This window comes from Cyphomyrmex costatus, unplaced genomic scaffold (genome assembly GCF_001594065.2).
Source record: "Cyphomyrmex costatus isolate MS0001 unplaced genomic scaffold, Ccosl1.0 scaffold223, whole genome shotgun sequence".
Taxonomy (NCBI): Eukaryota; Metazoa; Arthropoda; class Insecta; order Hymenoptera; family Formicidae; genus Cyphomyrmex; species Cyphomyrmex costatus.
The window spans coordinates 654,608-672,807 of NW_017276291.1; the positions used below are offsets into that span (position 1 = coordinate 654,608).

Genomic DNA, 18,200 nt, shown 5'->3' on the forward strand with positions numbered 1-18,200 from the left:
TTGCAACTTTTCTCCCTCGGGACATATATCAATGAAAAACGTTAATTCTCTTTTGTTAAATGCAATCCGTGGTTCCGTAAAAGTGGTTTTAAACGTAGAAGTTCCTATCAATTTTCGTTTTCCTTGTCCGAAAATCTGCTCGAATATGTACCAATCTTCCGTCAAGATTTCATTTCTTTAATGTAAGCACGGAAATATTTTACAATATTATTTAAAATTGTTTAATTAAAAAGAAAAAATCATAAAAATTATATAAAAATTTTCTTCTTAATAATATAATATTTTTTAATTACATGTAAGAATGGTTATGATTTTAAGGAAGCTGATAAAATTGTACAGTTCTAATTAAGATTAATATTATATTGTTTTAATTATAATTATATCAGTTAATTTATTATTATAAAGTATAAAAATTTAAACTTACACATCCCAACATATTTTACATTGAACTACGTTAGAACCATTAGCTGGAACTTCTACGGTGGACGGTTCAATTTGAAACTTCCTGTTGTAAAACAAAGTTCTTATATAAATATCCTAGCTAAAGTTAAAATGAAAATTTAAATAGGAACTATGTAATTACTTTGACCAGGTTTGACTTTTTTGAATGCGAACCTCTGGATCGTTTGACCATATTATTTGACAATTATGTGTCCCAAAATTTTTTATGGTTACTGGCAGACTCAGATTTTGGTGGCTATTAAAATTAAATAAATTAAATATTATACGAATAAATATTTAAAAAATAATTTTTATTATTTTTGTTATATTATAAAAAGGAATTAAAGTTCTTTCAATATTCTGGTTTACCTAAAAAGAAAACCCATATCGAATATTGGAAATATCTGCGGCTCGAAAACGATGCTGCAACCGATTCCAGTCGCAATTACATTAATGGAAAACGACCGGCTGTTGATGACATGCACGATTATATTATCAGTGTATTTACCAGTGTCGCGCAAAAATAGTTTGATTTTAATCTCCTCAGAGTCGTTCGGACGAATTTCACCAAAGGTTGGCTCAACGAGCCATAATGACTTTTTCTTAGGCTAAAAAATATAAGATAATTTCTGCATAACATTTTTTATATATTTTATGCGTTCTGTAAATTTATTATTCACTTATTTGAAAAGTACTTACTGATGTTAATTTAAATTGCGCTGGTATTGGTGAGTCATTAATTATGTTAAAATGCATAACTTTATCTTGAAGCACTTGTATCTCTCCGAAATTGAGACAAATAGGTTGCACAGATACTACTGGTCCTTGGCCATTACAAATAATCACACAAGACGTAACTGGAGCCTGTTCACCCATTGTCAGCATACTGACAATAAGAAATTGAAACAACAATAGAAGTTTTTTATAAGAATTTATATAAAATAATGTTCAAAGCTCTTCTACAGAGAGAGTTTCTATAAATATCCAATTAAAAAAATTTCTTTTATTAAATTACATTAAATTATTCTAAAACTTTTTAAAAAAATTATTAAGCTAATTATTATACTTTAATGTTGTTGTCTGCCTGCCTAAATTTTTTGTAATAATTGTAACATCAATTGTTTTCGATTGTCGTGCTTTTAGAAAACCTTGATAACATGATAATGAATATACAATAAGCATATTCTCGGATATCTGGAAAATAATATTGATACAGTTAACTTAGAATAACTGTATATTACTTTTAATACTTAATATATTTCTGAATTATATTTAAGGAACTATAAGCATAAATTTAGCTTTTGGAATTAATTTAACAATTACTGTCTGCGGTACTATATAAAAATATCCATCTAAATCAGAGTCATTTTCTACACTGATGGAACGAGAATACGGAAAGTTGATGAAAGAAAATCGAATGTTGACTTCCATAGGCTTGATCAATAGAGAAGGAATAGTGCCACAAAATGAGAGCGGTAGTATTACAGGATCCGAATCTGAATCCCACATGTCGACTCGTATATTTGTTCGTCCAGTTCGAACCACGTTTGCTATATATGTTACCTATATTTTTTTACAATGAGATATATATCAAGTATTTATTTATTATATATATAACGCTATTATTTTATTTTTTTAAATTGTTTTTAAGTTATATAGCTAAAGAAACAGTTTTTAAGTGTGTAATTATATAGAGATATGTATAAACTGATTTTATATTATGTGACGTATTAGAAGATACCTATAAATTAGCATTTTGCTTGCAAACAATTACAAGTTAAACAAAGGCATCATTAATTTACCTTCAATTTAAGCGAACTATGTGCTTGCACTACCCCTTTATGCGGAATAACCGTAAACTCGCAAGGGTTAGTCGGGAAAGTTGGTTTCACTTTAGATGTAGCGAACTCTTCGTAAGTCAAAGGTGTCTGATCACCGTCCTCCATTATCTTTACACTGAACGTGACGGGTACCAAAGATAAATTACGAAGATTTACTTCTTGTTTTTTACTAAATCCTGTAAACACGAAATTGCGATTTTCTTAATTGAATTGCATTCATTATTCTAATCAAATTACTCTAATCAATACCTAAAGCAGTTGCGCCAAGATCAAGACTGTGTTTATCGAAATGTAGCGTTGGACATATAACACATCCTCTACAAATAAATTTTATAGCATATTATAATAATGTTGCTCAATATTAATTAAAAGAAAATAGATGGCAGAGAAATAATATATTTATGAACTGAAAAGAATGGCGTTTAAGATCTTTTTAATAGTAAGAATAAAATTAAATACATTTTTATAGATAAATCTAACATTCGATTATTATAACAATCTACAATAATTTAAAAAATTGTAGATTTTTGTTTGTAATAACAATCAGTTTAAATGTTTTACTAATAATTACTTGATATGCAAAGATAATACTTCTAAACTCTCTTTAATAACGAAGTCGATTCGCTCTATAAAGTCTCCTTTCCGATTTGAAGAGAATGATAAATTAAATGATTTATATTCGTCCGGTTTTAATGTTCGAGTATTTGGAGTAATACTAATAGTGCCACCAAAATCTGTCGGTCTTTCTTTATAAATCAATGTACCACAAATATGCCCACGATTTGTTGCTACAATCTGTGCATACAATCAATTCAGATTTCAATAATTCATTATTATGTCTTTTAGAAAAATGAAAAATAAAATGTATATAAAAAAATGTTGTAAAAATTGAGCAAAACTGCAACATAAGAGTTTTCCATAAATTTTTATAAAATTTTTATATGCAAATAAATTTACTGGGTTACCTCATAATTGTGCACGGAGGATAGGAAGATATTACTAAGATCGATAATGATCACATTGAGATGGAAAACTGGTCCCTTGCCAGTTCCGTGAATGCTACCAAAGGGACGCAAAATTAGCTAGAAAATTCCGAGGTAAAAGGAAGTTTCTAAAGATAACGTTATACTAGTTTTCTTGTAACCTCAGGGGTATTCTGTCTTCGCGACCCGTGACTTCAAGATAAGCGACGCTCGATATCTTGCCTACTTCCATGGCTCGAAAAATCACTGTGATATCTATAGAAGATTGTGGCCAAATTTCGCCTTCCTGAAAGTATATATACACATATATATATATATAATAAAAAATATAAACAACAATATAAAAAATTGTATATGTATAAAATAATAAATTTTAGTATATATATATTAGGACCTTGAATAAATTCTCGCTGTTTTTTTCGTGAAAAGTAATGCTTTATTTAAAAAAATAATTTTAAACGTTTAGAAACTGTTGTGTAATCAACTCCTAATGATTCTACAAGTTCAGCTAGCGTCTGACATGAATCTTCATGCAGTAATGCCTCCAATTCTACTTTATCTTCAACATCAAAATCATTATTTTTGAAGCGTCTAAACCAATCTCTGCATGTTTCCGATAGAGCATGGTTTATACCGTAAGTCTCAACAAGAATTCTGTGTGCTTCAGCTGCAAATTTTCTTTGAATAAAGTAGTGCAATAAAATTCCCCGCAAATACTCTTTTGTTGGCACAAAACTCGACATGTTTAACACTATGAAACAAAAAGTTGTTTACACTTCGGCGAGATGACATACACTGAATTTCAAGCTTGCTTATCGTAGTTTCTTATCGATATGTCTTCAACTACATGCACGCAGTGCAAGTTCTGTTAACACCATATGTTGGAAAACAGCGAGAACTTATTCAAGGTCCTAATATATATATATATATACACTAAGATTTATTATTTTAAAATAATATTTCTAATATACATTTTTAATTAAAAAAAAATGGTAAGAGAAACGTAAATTAAACCAGTAAAAATTATAATTAAAGTAAATTATAATTAAAATGTATAACGTTATTATTCGGAACTGCAGCAAGAGTTGCTAAGTTAAGAAAAGATTACCTCAGGCATAAGAAGAAAGGATGTATGATTGTAGCGGAAATTCTCATTCGTCAACGAAGCAATCTCGTCTGTATAAATCCGTTGGCAGACAAGCTCGTGAATATCTGGCAGGCAAATATTGTAATGAACAAGATTGACACGACGTACTTCCTCGACTCTATGCACTAGTTGAAATAGCTTTTTGTACCTGCCACAAAAAGTCAAGAGATCACTAAAATGGACAAAAATAAAAATTTTAACTCAAGAAATAATTGTTTTTACATACTCTTCTTTGCGTTGTATATCGGTATCGTTGTCTTTAAAGCGCATCCATTGGAATTTTACGATATAGTCATTTCTATTGTATAGCGTTAGAACTTTACTTCTAGATAAACCTAAATAAGTATCTTCCATTCTGACACTACGTCTGTCAATTCGAATTGTGCAATTTATTGCTGAACTTCGTAATGTCAAACAAAGCTTCTCTCCTGTCAGTGTAATTTATTTACATGTTAAATTTATTATATACGGATTTTTATTATTAATTATATAAATTTATGTTCCAAAACAATTGTTGTATTAACATAGGAGTTGCTTTATGGAATGTTTTACATCTATATTAAAATTACTGTTATTAACAATATACTATATATTAATGATTTTTTGATTGTTTTATTTTAATGAATTTATTTATATAAAAGATTTATATAAAATTTGAGAACATTATAAATATAATTGATTTATAATAAAAATCACAATTTTTTAAAATAGAGAGAGTAAATAGAAACCAAACAAATATTAAACGGAATAAGCACGTTTTAAATGGTTATCGTGACAATATTAAAAAAAAAAACAAATATTTTATTAAAAAATAAATAATGCTTTTTTATTGCGAGTTTTTGACAGAATTGCATATTTAAAGGTTTGTAAAGAACGCAGTTCTTAAAAAATAAAAAAAATTGTTAAAATGTTAAATTGTTCAATTATTTCCTAGATTTCTATTATGTTTTTTAAGGAAAACGGAATAATTCCGATCGAAATCTATTTCGACTTTGCTCTATGATAGGTACCCAGGTGACTATTCTTGGATTAAGTAATATATATCTAATAATAAAGTTTTATTTAATACCTGACTCATAATTAAGTAAGAGATTTGCTTCAAAATCGCCAGATTTCTCAGATAAAAAATTCATAGTGAGTTGCATCATTTCTTCTTCCCCTAATATGCCTTTTGACGGTTCAACTGAGAAACACGGACTATAATACAATAAAAATAATTATATATCGATCTCAAATTGCTTTGGCATAGCTATTTAATATATATTTAGAAACAAATATTTTTCTGAAAACATTTTAGCATCATACGTGAATTATATTTGTAGTATTATACAGAATAAGGCACCTAAAACAAAACACTGTTTATTTCGACGATTAAATACGGAAGGGAAAAATATGTTTGACTAAAGTTGTGTGGTTCAAAGGGGAACAAATAATGATAAAATTATTTTTAAAAAAAATCGATTCTCACAAAGATACTCAGCCATTTTGTTTTAAGCATGATGTGTACCAAATATGTTATAAACTATTGATTTTTCGTTAGTATTACCTTAATACTTTTATGTGTAGAATAATTAGAGAAATCACATTATGTAAAAAAATCATATCATTACATTTAAAAAAATGGAGATAACCTCCACGTGATTTTAAAAAGTTGATTTAAAAGAAAAATGATTTTATCACTATTTATTTCATTTTGAATCACACAACTTTTGTCAGAAACATTTTTTCCTATCGTGTTTAGTTTTTGAGTATTCTGGTGTTTCGTTTTAATTGCCTTACTCTGGACTATAAACAAATTTTTTAATTAGAAATATAATAGTTTATTAAATTTTAATACATCTCTTTAACTGAATATAACATTACTTTTCTGAGCAAAAATTGAAGATCGCTGGTGCATCTCCTACATTGCGTACCAGAATAGTTTTCGAAGACGGAATTTTTACCGCAGTAGCCGGTATTTCGATCTGATCGGGAATGTCTAGAATAGGTCTTGAACCGATGGCTAGCACAATATCAATCTAGTCTGTATTACTTCGTATTATGTGACCATACATAATTACTTATAATATAATTTTCTTTCTCACCGATTACTGGCACTGCGAAGACTTCGATATCACTGGTAAACTCGAGATGATATTCGTAATCTCGCTTTTCCAACGGGCTGAACCTAACGTTATAAATGTGAACGAGTCCTGGCGCTATCATAGTACTGTAATTTGACCCATGATATTCCACGGAAAAGAAAGGATTGGGGTCGCTTGAGAGCTTCAGGGGTCGTGACATCTTCGATGCAATATTTAGAAAGTGGAATCGAGGTTAAACTCGTAAATATTATATAACAATCGTGAAGAGAGTTAGCGTAACAGGATCTAACACGTCAGTTAAATATTAACAAGATTAGAGTGAAAAAGATTTACTTTTGTCAAGTTTTGAATTGTAAGCGTCATATTGTACAAATTGCCGGGAACAAATCGTTGAAAAAGAACAATACTAGGCGAAACTTTAAAGCAGTGGCTTTCACAATTGTGATATAAAGATCGTATGTTTATATTGCGACTTGGTTTCAGCAAATAATTGATTCTTTCTTGAGTACACATCAACATCTGTTTGATATATTCCGATGGAGTCATGCCACACTGCGAGAATATTAATAAAATTGATAAACGTTGTAGACATAAAATACTGTTACTGTTTTACTTCAAATATTAAACTATAAACTAACTTCTCGTTCCATCTGATCGCGCGACTTGCCAATTATAGCCGTAAATATTTCTACAGAATTATGTATGATTGGGTAATACGTGACTAAATCTTTTTCTTTGTCGTCCATTTTTAATGATTAAAATTTTATGGAAATTAATTTATTTAAATTATAAGGACTATAGACTTTTTTTAATTAAAATCACTGACTTTAATTAAAATGATATTTTTGATACATACGCAATCATAACATAACATTAATGTACAAATTGAAAGTAGTTGAATATACTACTATTGATGTCCAAAATCGATTTTTCATTTTAGTGGTGAAATTAGTTGAAGGGCCATGGCACACAGAAGAACTTAAAGGCTCAATTGTGTGTGCACCATCGTTACTTTAAGCGAAACTTAAAAATCTCTCTTTCTTTGTTGTAAAGTCTATAAAAAGATACAAAGAGAGAGAATTCTAAGCTTCGCTGTATTAAAATAATGTAATAAACAAATTATTTAAGTTATATAATCATAGGCAATAACATAAGCAGCAGCCAATTCAAAATATTGATTTCCTAATAAGTCGTAAAAAATTGACCAATCACAGTTAAATGTGAAAAAAATAATTGACTATAATTGACTTATTATAGAAAGTGTCTATTAATTTAGTCGAGAATTTTAACTGATAAAATATTGTAAATTTCGAGATATGTAAATCAAAACACGTATATGTATAAACTTTTTGTATAATTCATAGTGTATTTACACCATGAATCATACACCGCGGTATGGTATAATCCATCTGAAAAGTAGTTACTTTTAACATTGAAAGTAGAAATGTAATGAAATAATGCAATTATACTAAAAACATTTTATATCTTCTAATTATTTTCCAGTAATTATGAAAATTACTTTCGTTACATTGAATATTCGATTAAACAAAAATCGTACAATAGGACCGTAATAACAAGAAAATAGAATAAAATGTACAATTTCTCTAAGTAATTCTTTATTTTATTAAATAGATTTTTTATTTTAATTTCTTTAATGGGAAAAGAAATATTCGTAATACAAGTGTAACTATATTTTCGGATTCAATTACAAACATTGCACAGATCCAGTGCAACGAGGTAATGTAGTCGTTCTAAGATTATGAGAGGAAGAGTGGGAAGCTTGTTGGAATCCTGATTGATCATAAGGATTGAAACAACCGCTATTCTGGTTATGTGGATTTCCTCGATTTATATTCATCGATGAAGAGCCGTAATACGGTAAGCGAATCACACCGCAGGCATAGTCATTTAAACACCGTGACATGCAAGGATGAAATGAACGGAATGACGATGAGCTACATGGCATTTTCGACACGCAGCAAGGATCAAGCGAGATTCCTTTTGAATAGCACATTCCCGGACAGGGTCCTCGAGGACATCCTAGAGGAGGGCAGCTCACGTTGCACACCTCAGGCTCGGGCTTCCTAGCGAAAAGAGAGAATATTAAACATTTTCTTTAATCTTTTGGAGATTTTATTTAATCCGATATTCTCTATTTGATAAATTCGTAATTGCAGTAGCTGTATCATTTAGAAATTACATATATATGTGTATATTGCTCACAGACTTTCTATTTCACATATGATATTATACATTTCATCCATATAATTTCGTTTATCCTTGCATCTGTTCATGTTGAGCGTATCACTTATTGAAGTTTGTTTGAATATTGATACTAGTAAATTTAGTTTGCATGCCAAAGATGATATGAAAGATTGATATGGATTGATATTAATAGCAGATTTTTCTCTCTGTGATGTTTTATAATCGATTTTATATTATATTACTCACTTCATATTGATATTAGAAATTAAATTAAAAGAAAAATATTAATTATTTCTCTCTAATGTTCATGAAAAAGATTGATTTAGATCACTATATTACAATATTGTATCATAAAATTACTAATATCTATTATTGTATCAAATTGAATAAGATTTAATATTTTTACAAATTTGTTTATTACACTTTTAAAAAGATATACATTTTCTGACAACAGTATTCCATGCTTGAAATATACGCAACGCAATATCAAAGAATAAAATTCACATAAAAATGTACATATGTATAATATAAATAAAATAGAAAAATATAAAACTTCAAAGTTATAACATACATTCACACATTGACATAAAAAAAATATTACATTCCCCTTCGTACAATGAATTTATCATATTAGTCACACATAAATAATTTTTTTTTTTTTTAAGAAATTTAAATATAACAGATAAAATCAGATCAATTATAGCTTTATATATTTTAGTTTTGCGTTAGATTTTATCGAACGATTTAGTGTATCTATTATTTAATCTAGTCAGATTTATAACTGGGTATTAATTTGTAATGTATAAAATAATACATTCCTCACATTTACAAAATGAAGAATAGACACAAAAAGAATAGTACTATCACACACATACATTTTTTTCAATGAGAGTACATTAATTATTTAATTTGAAAAATTTCTAACACAAAAAATTAGAAATTAAACTTAATCGCGCAAAATGAGCCAAACGGAATGGAAATTGAAATATTCGCTAAAATATTTTCGGGGCTTGCACGTGTCCGTTCGCAATTAATTTGTCCGGCGAAACACCATAATTGTTGAGGGCACACTCGGGTTTCCTGGCTAGATACGTGATACCTCCGATGGTTCTTGTCTCGCGGATTTCCGGTTGTCCGTAAGCGTTCGTTCCCTGCATCGCTTGCACGCTGCCTATTCTTTTCGCCTGTTCGGCGTTCGGTTTCTCACCAGTATCACCGCCAGCGCGATCAATTCTCATCGCGCCGGGTGCATTCGGCCGTTGCATACATGCGACGTCGCCCTGACCGCCGTTATGACCCTGCAGGTTTTGTCCGTTGAAATAGTATTGCTGCATCTGATGATAGTGTCGAGGTGGGTCGTTTCCTCCGTATTGGAGAATTATGTCGTTATTGCGATGGCATCCCTGCGCCATAGGTATATTCTGTCGATCGTAAGGGATTGATCCATTCTGTGGGTGAGAAAGTGCACCTTGGTTTTGTAAAATTTCCATCATACCGTTTTCCTTTTCTGCCTGCATACTGTAACAATTTCTAGTGCTCTGCTTTTGCCGCGGGTACTCCGTCATTAGGGGTTGATCGGCCCTTTTAGGTCGCAAGACACGTGGCGGTGGATTGTTTGGATTCCTGCTATTCTCCAAACCGTTTGTCGATACTCTTTTCTGGGGTTGCAGGCGGATTTCTGTCAACGGTCGCTGTTGCATATCTTCCGGAATTTCGTTGGAATTTTGAATACCGTTCAGTTTGACGATAGGTTTCTTCTTGGCCAAATTGGAAAGGTATTCAAGACCCTTCCTACTTCTGGGATCCTTCAACGTTTCCAACATCTTCTGAATGCTGTCTGGATCTTGCAGACCGTTATTGCGTTTCTGAGGACAGATTATTTCTTTGTACACTCGCATTTTGAGCAAACTAGAAGTTTCGGCAGGCCTTATATTTTGCTGATAAAATGCGGGATTCAGTGAAGTTCTTTGATTATCAATCGGATTTAATGAATTCAGATTATGTTCCTTGGACCAAAATTCTTGCGGTTCAGAATGCGGAAAGTATGGGTTATAACGCATATTGTATGGATATTGCGCATACTTAAAGGTCGGATTCAGTGGACGGCATACGTTGTTCGATGCATTTTGCTGATGATCATACGGATAACAACCGGTATGACCGTATGATATCTGATGATCACTTCTATGTGGCCAATTAGTTGTTTGCCATAACTGATAAGGATTGACCTGACCGTACATTTGCTGAGGTAACTCTTGATTGCACATTTCCTCTTTTTTTGGTTGATGATAATTTTTTTGTTGATCAGCCATTATTTTACTCATTTTTTCCGGCGATTTATCGTCCATCAGATATTGTGCGTTCAAAGCTTTTTGTTGTGGTTTCATTCTTTCAATATCGCTGTATGATATACGCGGTGGCGTGATATGCACCATCCATTCCGGTTTCTCGTCCTTCTCTGTTCTTCTTCGCGCGAGTCGAGTTCTCTTGATCTCCTCCGGAATCTCTGCTTCTCGTTGTTGAAACTGCGCGATATAAGCCAAATGTCTTTTTTGCTCATTCAGTAACGCTGCAAATTGACGTCGCATTACATCCTCAGGTATACCTTGCTGCCTCATGGTAGAAACTAACAATTCCTGATCGCGAATCATGTCAGACGTAAATTGCAGTGTCTTCTTATCTTCTTGTAAAGTGTGAGTTTCCGCGGGTGATTGATCGATCGGTTTATGATTTGCCTGATTCTGCAATGGATTAGATTGATCTTGACTTCCAGAATTTTGCTGATTAAAGTTGGTATCGCGCGTTTGATAATAATACTGCCATTGTGGCGGTGGCTGCAAATGTTGTTGATTTTGATTTGCTATTTGTAACCATCTGTTGTTTTGTTGCCAGGTAGGTTGAAAGCTGACAGGGTATCCAAGATTCTGTTGATGAATAGGTAAATTATGTTGCATTGATCTCATTCGATTCGCTATCATATCTTGCGGAGAAGTCATTCCTTGTCCAGAGACTGACGCGACAGGCAATTGTTGATTGTAATAATTATAGTGGGTTCCTGAATTATTGAGTATATGTTGTTGTTGGTTGGGTATTGATTGCATTTGGTTAAGTCGTTGCGGTAACATTTGTTGACGATAGCTGTGTTGTGTTTGCTGATTGAGCTGGTGTACATTCCGCTGAAATGGTGCATGAAACTGAGCATAATAAAGATTTTGACAGTTATTCGCTGTTTGATCGTTCAGTGGCACACCAGTATTTTGCCCGATTGTTGCTTGCTTCTGTTGCTGCACGAACATTTGTCTGTTATTGACTGCATTTCGGTCATTGATCAATATTTGCTTCTGGCACTGGCTGTCAGACGCTGAAGGTTCATTGGGATTTTGGTCGACAACCGCCTGCGAATCGGTCGAAGATCCTTGCGTTTGTGATATCGGAACTGGTGTCGAAGGGATTTGTGTAATTACCGGCTGATTAATTATCGCGGACGGGCTTCGAACTGATCGATCGTAAACCATTGATCCTTGGGGGATATTTGGCACGAAAGGACGATGCGCTTGTCTTTCGGGAGATACGATTCGTCGAGTCAGCAAGCTTTCAGACTGTGGATTTGTTTGACAAATCTCCCGATGGTTAGCGACAACCTGTTGCTGACTTGTGCTATGTGTATTTTGCAACTAAAAATACATTAATTTTATTAATAAAATCAATTAATTAATTAAGTTATTTATAATATTATCGTATATATATATATATATATATATATGGTGTATTTTTCAAATTTTAATAAAATTTCATAGTAAATATAATAGTATAAATATAATAATTTAGTTTGTTGATAAAAAGTCAATGTAATTGTGATTAAAATTAATAAGTGAATGTAATTATGAGTAAAATTTACATACAATACTTCTTTTTATTATACATTTTCACGATCGTTCTAGTATTTATAATTTTATAAAACTAAACCAATTCATAAATTAATTTCATAAGAATAAGTCTTATATATTAATATATAATTAATTAGAAAACTAAAAGTTTAAAAAAAATTTTATTAAAATTTACTTTTGATTGTTGTTGCGACGACAATTGAACAGAAATTGCATCACCATGACCGTTATTATTTTTGCTAAAGGAATTTGTATAAAAGATTCCACATTCTCGAGGATCTTGCTGCATGATTAAAGCGGCAATTGGCTCAGGTGTAAACATTGGCGGATTATCCAGTCTTTTTATCTCTTCGGCAGGGAAACTCTTGAGTCTTGACGAGGAAGTTGAACTTGTTTCTTTCGATCTGTTGCGAGAACTGAGTCTAGTTTTCGGAGGTTGCATCTCGTCCGGTAATACCATTCGATCGTCGACAGGTCTGGTAAACTTATCCGACGAATTTGAATTGTGCAAATTTTGTACGGTTGGCGATTTCACAGATCGCGATCGTCCCTGATGACTCGTGGTGGCAGATCGTAAGCTCGCCACGCTCGGACGTGCAAATGATTCTTTGTGTCCAGAATTCTTCTCGGTTGAAACTTTCCTAAAGCAAACTTTTCGAAGTGAGAGACTTTTATATTTATTGATCTGACATATGTGTTTCTTGTAACTCTTACCTCTTTTTCATCGTTAATTTTGCTTAGATGCTAATTTGGATAATGCGGCATTTATTGTCAAAAGATCATCGTTTAAACTTAATGAGAGATTTTTTAAACCGGATTTTGTATTACCGCCGAAAAGAAGTCGTTTTGACGTGTTGAAAAAAAGAGGGACAAGTGCGTGACTAGTTGCTATGGATACATACGTGTTACTTTTTTTTAAATTATTTTAATGGATTCTATTTGTCTATAACAAAAAATAATTGATATATCACATATATGTATATGTTTTGGAATTCACGATATATTCATAGTCTAATTCCATCATGGATATATTTATAAATCATGATTTTTGTCTGACGAAAAACTAATTTAAAAATATGAAAGAATTATACATATAAAGAGAAGAATCTCTACATCTTGATTTATTTGTACCAAATTAAAATTTGTCTGAATATTTAAAGTAAAAATATATAATTCGTATATAAAAAATTTGTAATCTAGTCACAAGGATTTATTGTAATTATATTTGGATAAAATGTAATGTGTTATAATGGTTTGTACATTTTTTGTAATAAATTTTCTAAGCAATAACATTATATTTGATCCTTTCCGATCAGTTCTTTTTTTTAGAGGAATATTATAAAAATTTTTTTAATATACTTGACATTCCTTATATTTTTGTTTTTTTAATTATTTCAACTTTTATTTATTATTTTTATAATATATTGTTGTACAATTACATTTCTTAGATATAGCACTACATAAAATTAAATAATGTAACATAAAATGAAATCCAAGTCCACATAAATGTATAAATGTATTACCGGAAGTATCCGTGACTTCAACACTTTGTGCACATAAAGGAGCATCAGTAAATGTATTCCATTTAAAACGGATATGTCTACTTTCATGCTTTTCTTTGAACAAAATTAATTATATTACACACATTTAATTTTATTTTTAAAATTCATATAGGAACAGTGTAAAATAATTATAATAAAGGCATAAATTAAATATTATAGAGATATTACGATTTTTTAAAATCTCATATTTATTCTGTACGAATTATGTCAAAAACACAGATAAAATACAATATGCCGTTGTTCTTTCATATTTTAGTAACAAATATATATATTTTTTATTTGTTACAATTGTAAGGCATAAAGTATTTAATACTTTATAACATACTACAAAAATACACAATTAATTTGAATTTATCAGCTTAAAATAAGACAGTAGATCACAAGACTAAGATTGCAAGAAAATTCATTTAGAATCATATTTCTTTCATTATATCGCTTGTTATTTTGTGAGTATATTTAGTTTTATATTCGTTTATCTCGTAGCTGCTAATTTTAATTTGTTGATAAAGTTCTCTTGATTTTAATCTTATTTCACATCGATTTTTCTTAATTATTTTTCACGTTCTTCGTATCTGCAAATAGAAGAAAATAAGTCTGTATTTAAGATACATCAAAATAATTGTATAAAGAAAAATAAATGTGCTAGAGTAATTTCTGAAATTGTTGAAATGTTTGTCTTAAAATTTCTATCTAATAAAAATTTTATATTATGTATTTATTTTTATTTATATAGCATAAACTTTTATAATTTTAAATCTTACAACTTAAGTCCTTTAGAAAGTTCGTATGTGCATCTTATGTATACTTGTGATGCATATGTACTCTGCATGCAGTTGCATAATTACTGCCCAGTAAGTCGCCAATTAGAACGCCGTCACTTAACAGGGGGGACAAGGTACTGCGAAACAAGAAACTCACATTAATCTCGGCGACAAATTCTAATAAAAGGAAGTATGAAAATAAACTGACGGCATAATGGAGGTTTACAAGGCAAGTTACACGAGATCGCTGGAGGACAAGGGACGCAATTCGTATCGCAAACATAAAAACAGGGTGGTGGACAGGGTGGTGGACAGGGTGGCGGACAGGGTGGCAAATATGTCATTTCCATTTTCGGTGGATAAGACGTAGGACAGGTTGGGCAGGGTGGCAGATATACCTTTTACAAAATTTTTTCTCATTTTTTATCATTAGAAAAAAATATAAAATGTTATATGTATATATAGAATGTATCTTAAATAGTCTCTCCATTAATTATATATAGTATTATTCCTGAGAAAAAACTAATTGTGAGTAAAAGAATCCTCTACCATTTTGCAATTTTTACAATATCTTTTTTAGTTACCCAATAAGCAAAATGTCCTAAATTTTTATGCATAGGATAACTTTAAGATATTTTTTTAAATTCTTTAAGAAACGTCTTCAAAATATTTTACAAAAGACATTAAATTATTTTAAAATTTTCATATATGTATCTCATTATTTCATATGTATTTTATCCATTTATTTGGTAATTTTTTAAAATTAATTTTGTTAACTATTGCGAAAATTGCAAAATCGTAGAGGACTTTTCGACTCAGTTTTTTATTAGGAATTGAAGTGTATGATTAGTGGGTGTTGTTCAAGATACATTCTGTATATTATACATCAGCATGAGATAGCAAAAAAATAATTACTTAAAATTAAAACAAAATGAAAAAATTGTTTTAGAATAATGTATGATAATAAGCCGTAACATCTTTTAAAAACTTGACATCTTTTTAAAACAAGCCTTTAACTTGTATGTGTATATAGTTTAATAGTAAACCATATGTGTTAAAAGCTTCTTTTTATTGTTACAATATGCATATAATATATTAATCAGAGAAAATTCTAGAGAAAGTAAGTTGATTGTTTACGCGACATACCACTGTCTTCATAGGTTTTGGCTGAGAAGGACAGGCTATTCTATATTGAACACGGGATACACGAGGCATGCTGGGATAGCATACAGGTGGAGTACAACAAACTATAGAACATGGAATTGGACATCTTGTTGGTAGACAATTGGGAGGTGGAGGAAGACATAAATTCTGGCAACTCCTGGAACTTTATAATCGCATAAATAATTCAACGATTAAAAATAATTGTTATAAATTAATAAGCAAATTAAAAGAAAATATTTCATTAATCTGTAATATTTATAATTTAAATAGAAAATTAGTTTAAAATATTCTATATTTTAATGTTTCTAAAGTAAATTCTCTAGTTAATAATGTCTGTGATGCTCACTCGCTATTATCTTTTGTTATTAAATTGATAATGGACATATATTATGTAGAATCAGAAATTTAACGATTTGATAATAATCACATACATAAAATTATATTAATAAATAGCGTGTTTTTGATTGAAATTCTATTAAAATATAAAATTCCATTAAAATTTACCTCAACATTATAAAGATGTATTTGAGACAACGTTTGTATTTGTTGTTTAGAAATTCATTAATTGACGTTAAATTGTCGATGATAGCTGGGTCTTCGATCAAACGAGAGACAATCTTGTAAGGTTACTTAGAATTTAGAGGATTGCTCTGACAAGAAATACTTTAGAATTTAAAATTAGCCTCTCATGTCTGTAGACTGTGATCAACCAAAGATTATTTACTGGTAACCTTGGTAACCCGTAAAAAATTGATTGTCGACAGAATAATATATGCGGGAATCACACACGGTGATTCCCATTTCTTATTTCCGTTTGTAAATATGCGAAGCGTGGCTGACGTATGCTTGTTTTGCAAGAAACAAGCATTATATAATATAATTCATCGTAGCTAATAATAACTAGAAAATTTTTGTGTTAAAACATTTTGACTCAGTTAAAATGTTAATTAGAGATAATAATTAGAGATAATTTAACAATTGTTTATTGCTACTGTCATTTAGTTATTTACCATTCTTCTCTTTTTATTTTGCGCGTTTAGAATATTTATTTTTGGTACAGTAATAAAGTATAAAATACCAAATTTTATTCCAAGAATACAAAGAAAATAGAATACGCTCCTGAGTTGTGGATAAAGTTGTGGATAAAGTCTGTAGGTGTGCACAACAACCGTGTACTCGCGAACGCCCGTGCCCAATTTCAGTAATTTACCGATCCCTGTTTTAGCTGATCAAAATTATGAAAATTAAGAATACATTTATAATTGTTTTAAAATAACTATTACTTATATGGTAGATAACAAAATTTTATAGTTTATGTTAATTTGGATTTAATTATTAATAGATATATTTTTTATATTAAATATGAAATATTTTACAAAAGAATATTTAGAAAGCTTTCGCAAAATAAGTATAAGTTAATTTGAAATTTGTAATAATAAATTATTATTAAAATATGAGATAAATAAAAATTCAAGAAATAGACTAAAATAAACCATTTGTTTATCTAATTTGCATAAATTATATCAGTATGCATCTCCTTATATTAATTTGCCACTATTGGTATAAATACGACGATATTTGGAACTGGATGAAGTTTAATCACTTGATGAGCAGCATTTGCATACTGCTGATGAAAAAGTATTCAGTCTAAATTGACTTTAACCGTCAACGGAAATCAATTTTGTCACAACTGTTTGAATTCCGACAAAGGAATTCCTTTTACAGGGAATGCAACTGTCACCGCACATGTCTACATTTGACAATACTCTCGATGCACATCAGTCGGTGCATTCCAGTAATGGTTCACGAGCTCGACTGAAAAGCGAGTAACAAAAGCAACGCCGTATCTTTGTCGCAATACCTACATTCGAGAATATATCACGATTTCAACATTATGGGGAAGAATGAAGTGATAAACATAATGCAATCGCGATATATTATATATATACATATATATATGCAGGTTAAAGTATTTCATTTCAGATGTAAGTATTTCATATCCCGTGTTACATTCTGAAATTAAATATGATCAAGAAAATTTTATATATATAATTTTATATATATAAAAATGTGTGAAATAATATTATAGAAAACTTTATTTAAAAAATATATAGTTTATTATATA

At 30.3% G+C, this 18,200-nt stretch overlaps 2 protein-coding genes across 2 annotated transcripts in view; both read right to left on the reverse strand.

Moving 5' to 3' along the window:
* Window positions 1–1,113: 1,113 nt before the first annotated feature.
* Window positions 1,114–8,904, reverse strand: LOC108773889 (hydrocephalus-inducing protein). Its single transcript, XM_018539851.1, has 16 exons — window positions 8,720–8,904; window positions 8,263–8,580; window positions 6,830–7,043; window positions 6,497–6,695; window positions 6,276–6,414; window positions 5,482–5,609; window positions 4,639–4,840; window positions 4,374–4,560; window positions 3,427–3,551; window positions 3,248–3,341; window positions 2,854–3,077; window positions 2,532–2,599; window positions 2,244–2,458; window positions 1,765–2,004; window positions 1,508–1,635; window positions 1,114–1,327 (listed from the first exon to the last, which is right to left on the reverse strand). The coding sequence occupies exons 1-16, from the start codon at window positions 8,788–8,790 to the stop codon at window positions 1,114–1,116; spliced, it is 2,766 nt and encodes a 921-aa protein (XP_018395353.1). The 5' UTR covers window positions 8,791–8,904.
* A 754-nt stretch (window positions 8,905–9,658) lies between these two features.
* The window catches only part of LOC108773881 (uncharacterized), a 15,488-nt gene continuing 6,946 nt past the window's right edge, over window positions 9,659–18,200 (reverse strand). The window contains exons 8-10 of the mRNA XM_018539841.1: window positions 15,150–15,309; window positions 12,764–13,229; window positions 9,659–12,375 (exon numbers count right to left, since the gene is read on the reverse strand). Of these exons, the coding sequence (XP_018395343.1) occupies window positions 9,694–12,375; window positions 12,764–13,229; window positions 15,150–15,309 (3,308 nt within the window). The 3' untranslated portion in view covers window positions 9,659–9,693. The remainder of the gene's footprint in view (window positions 12,376–12,763; window positions 13,230–15,149; window positions 15,310–18,200) is intronic.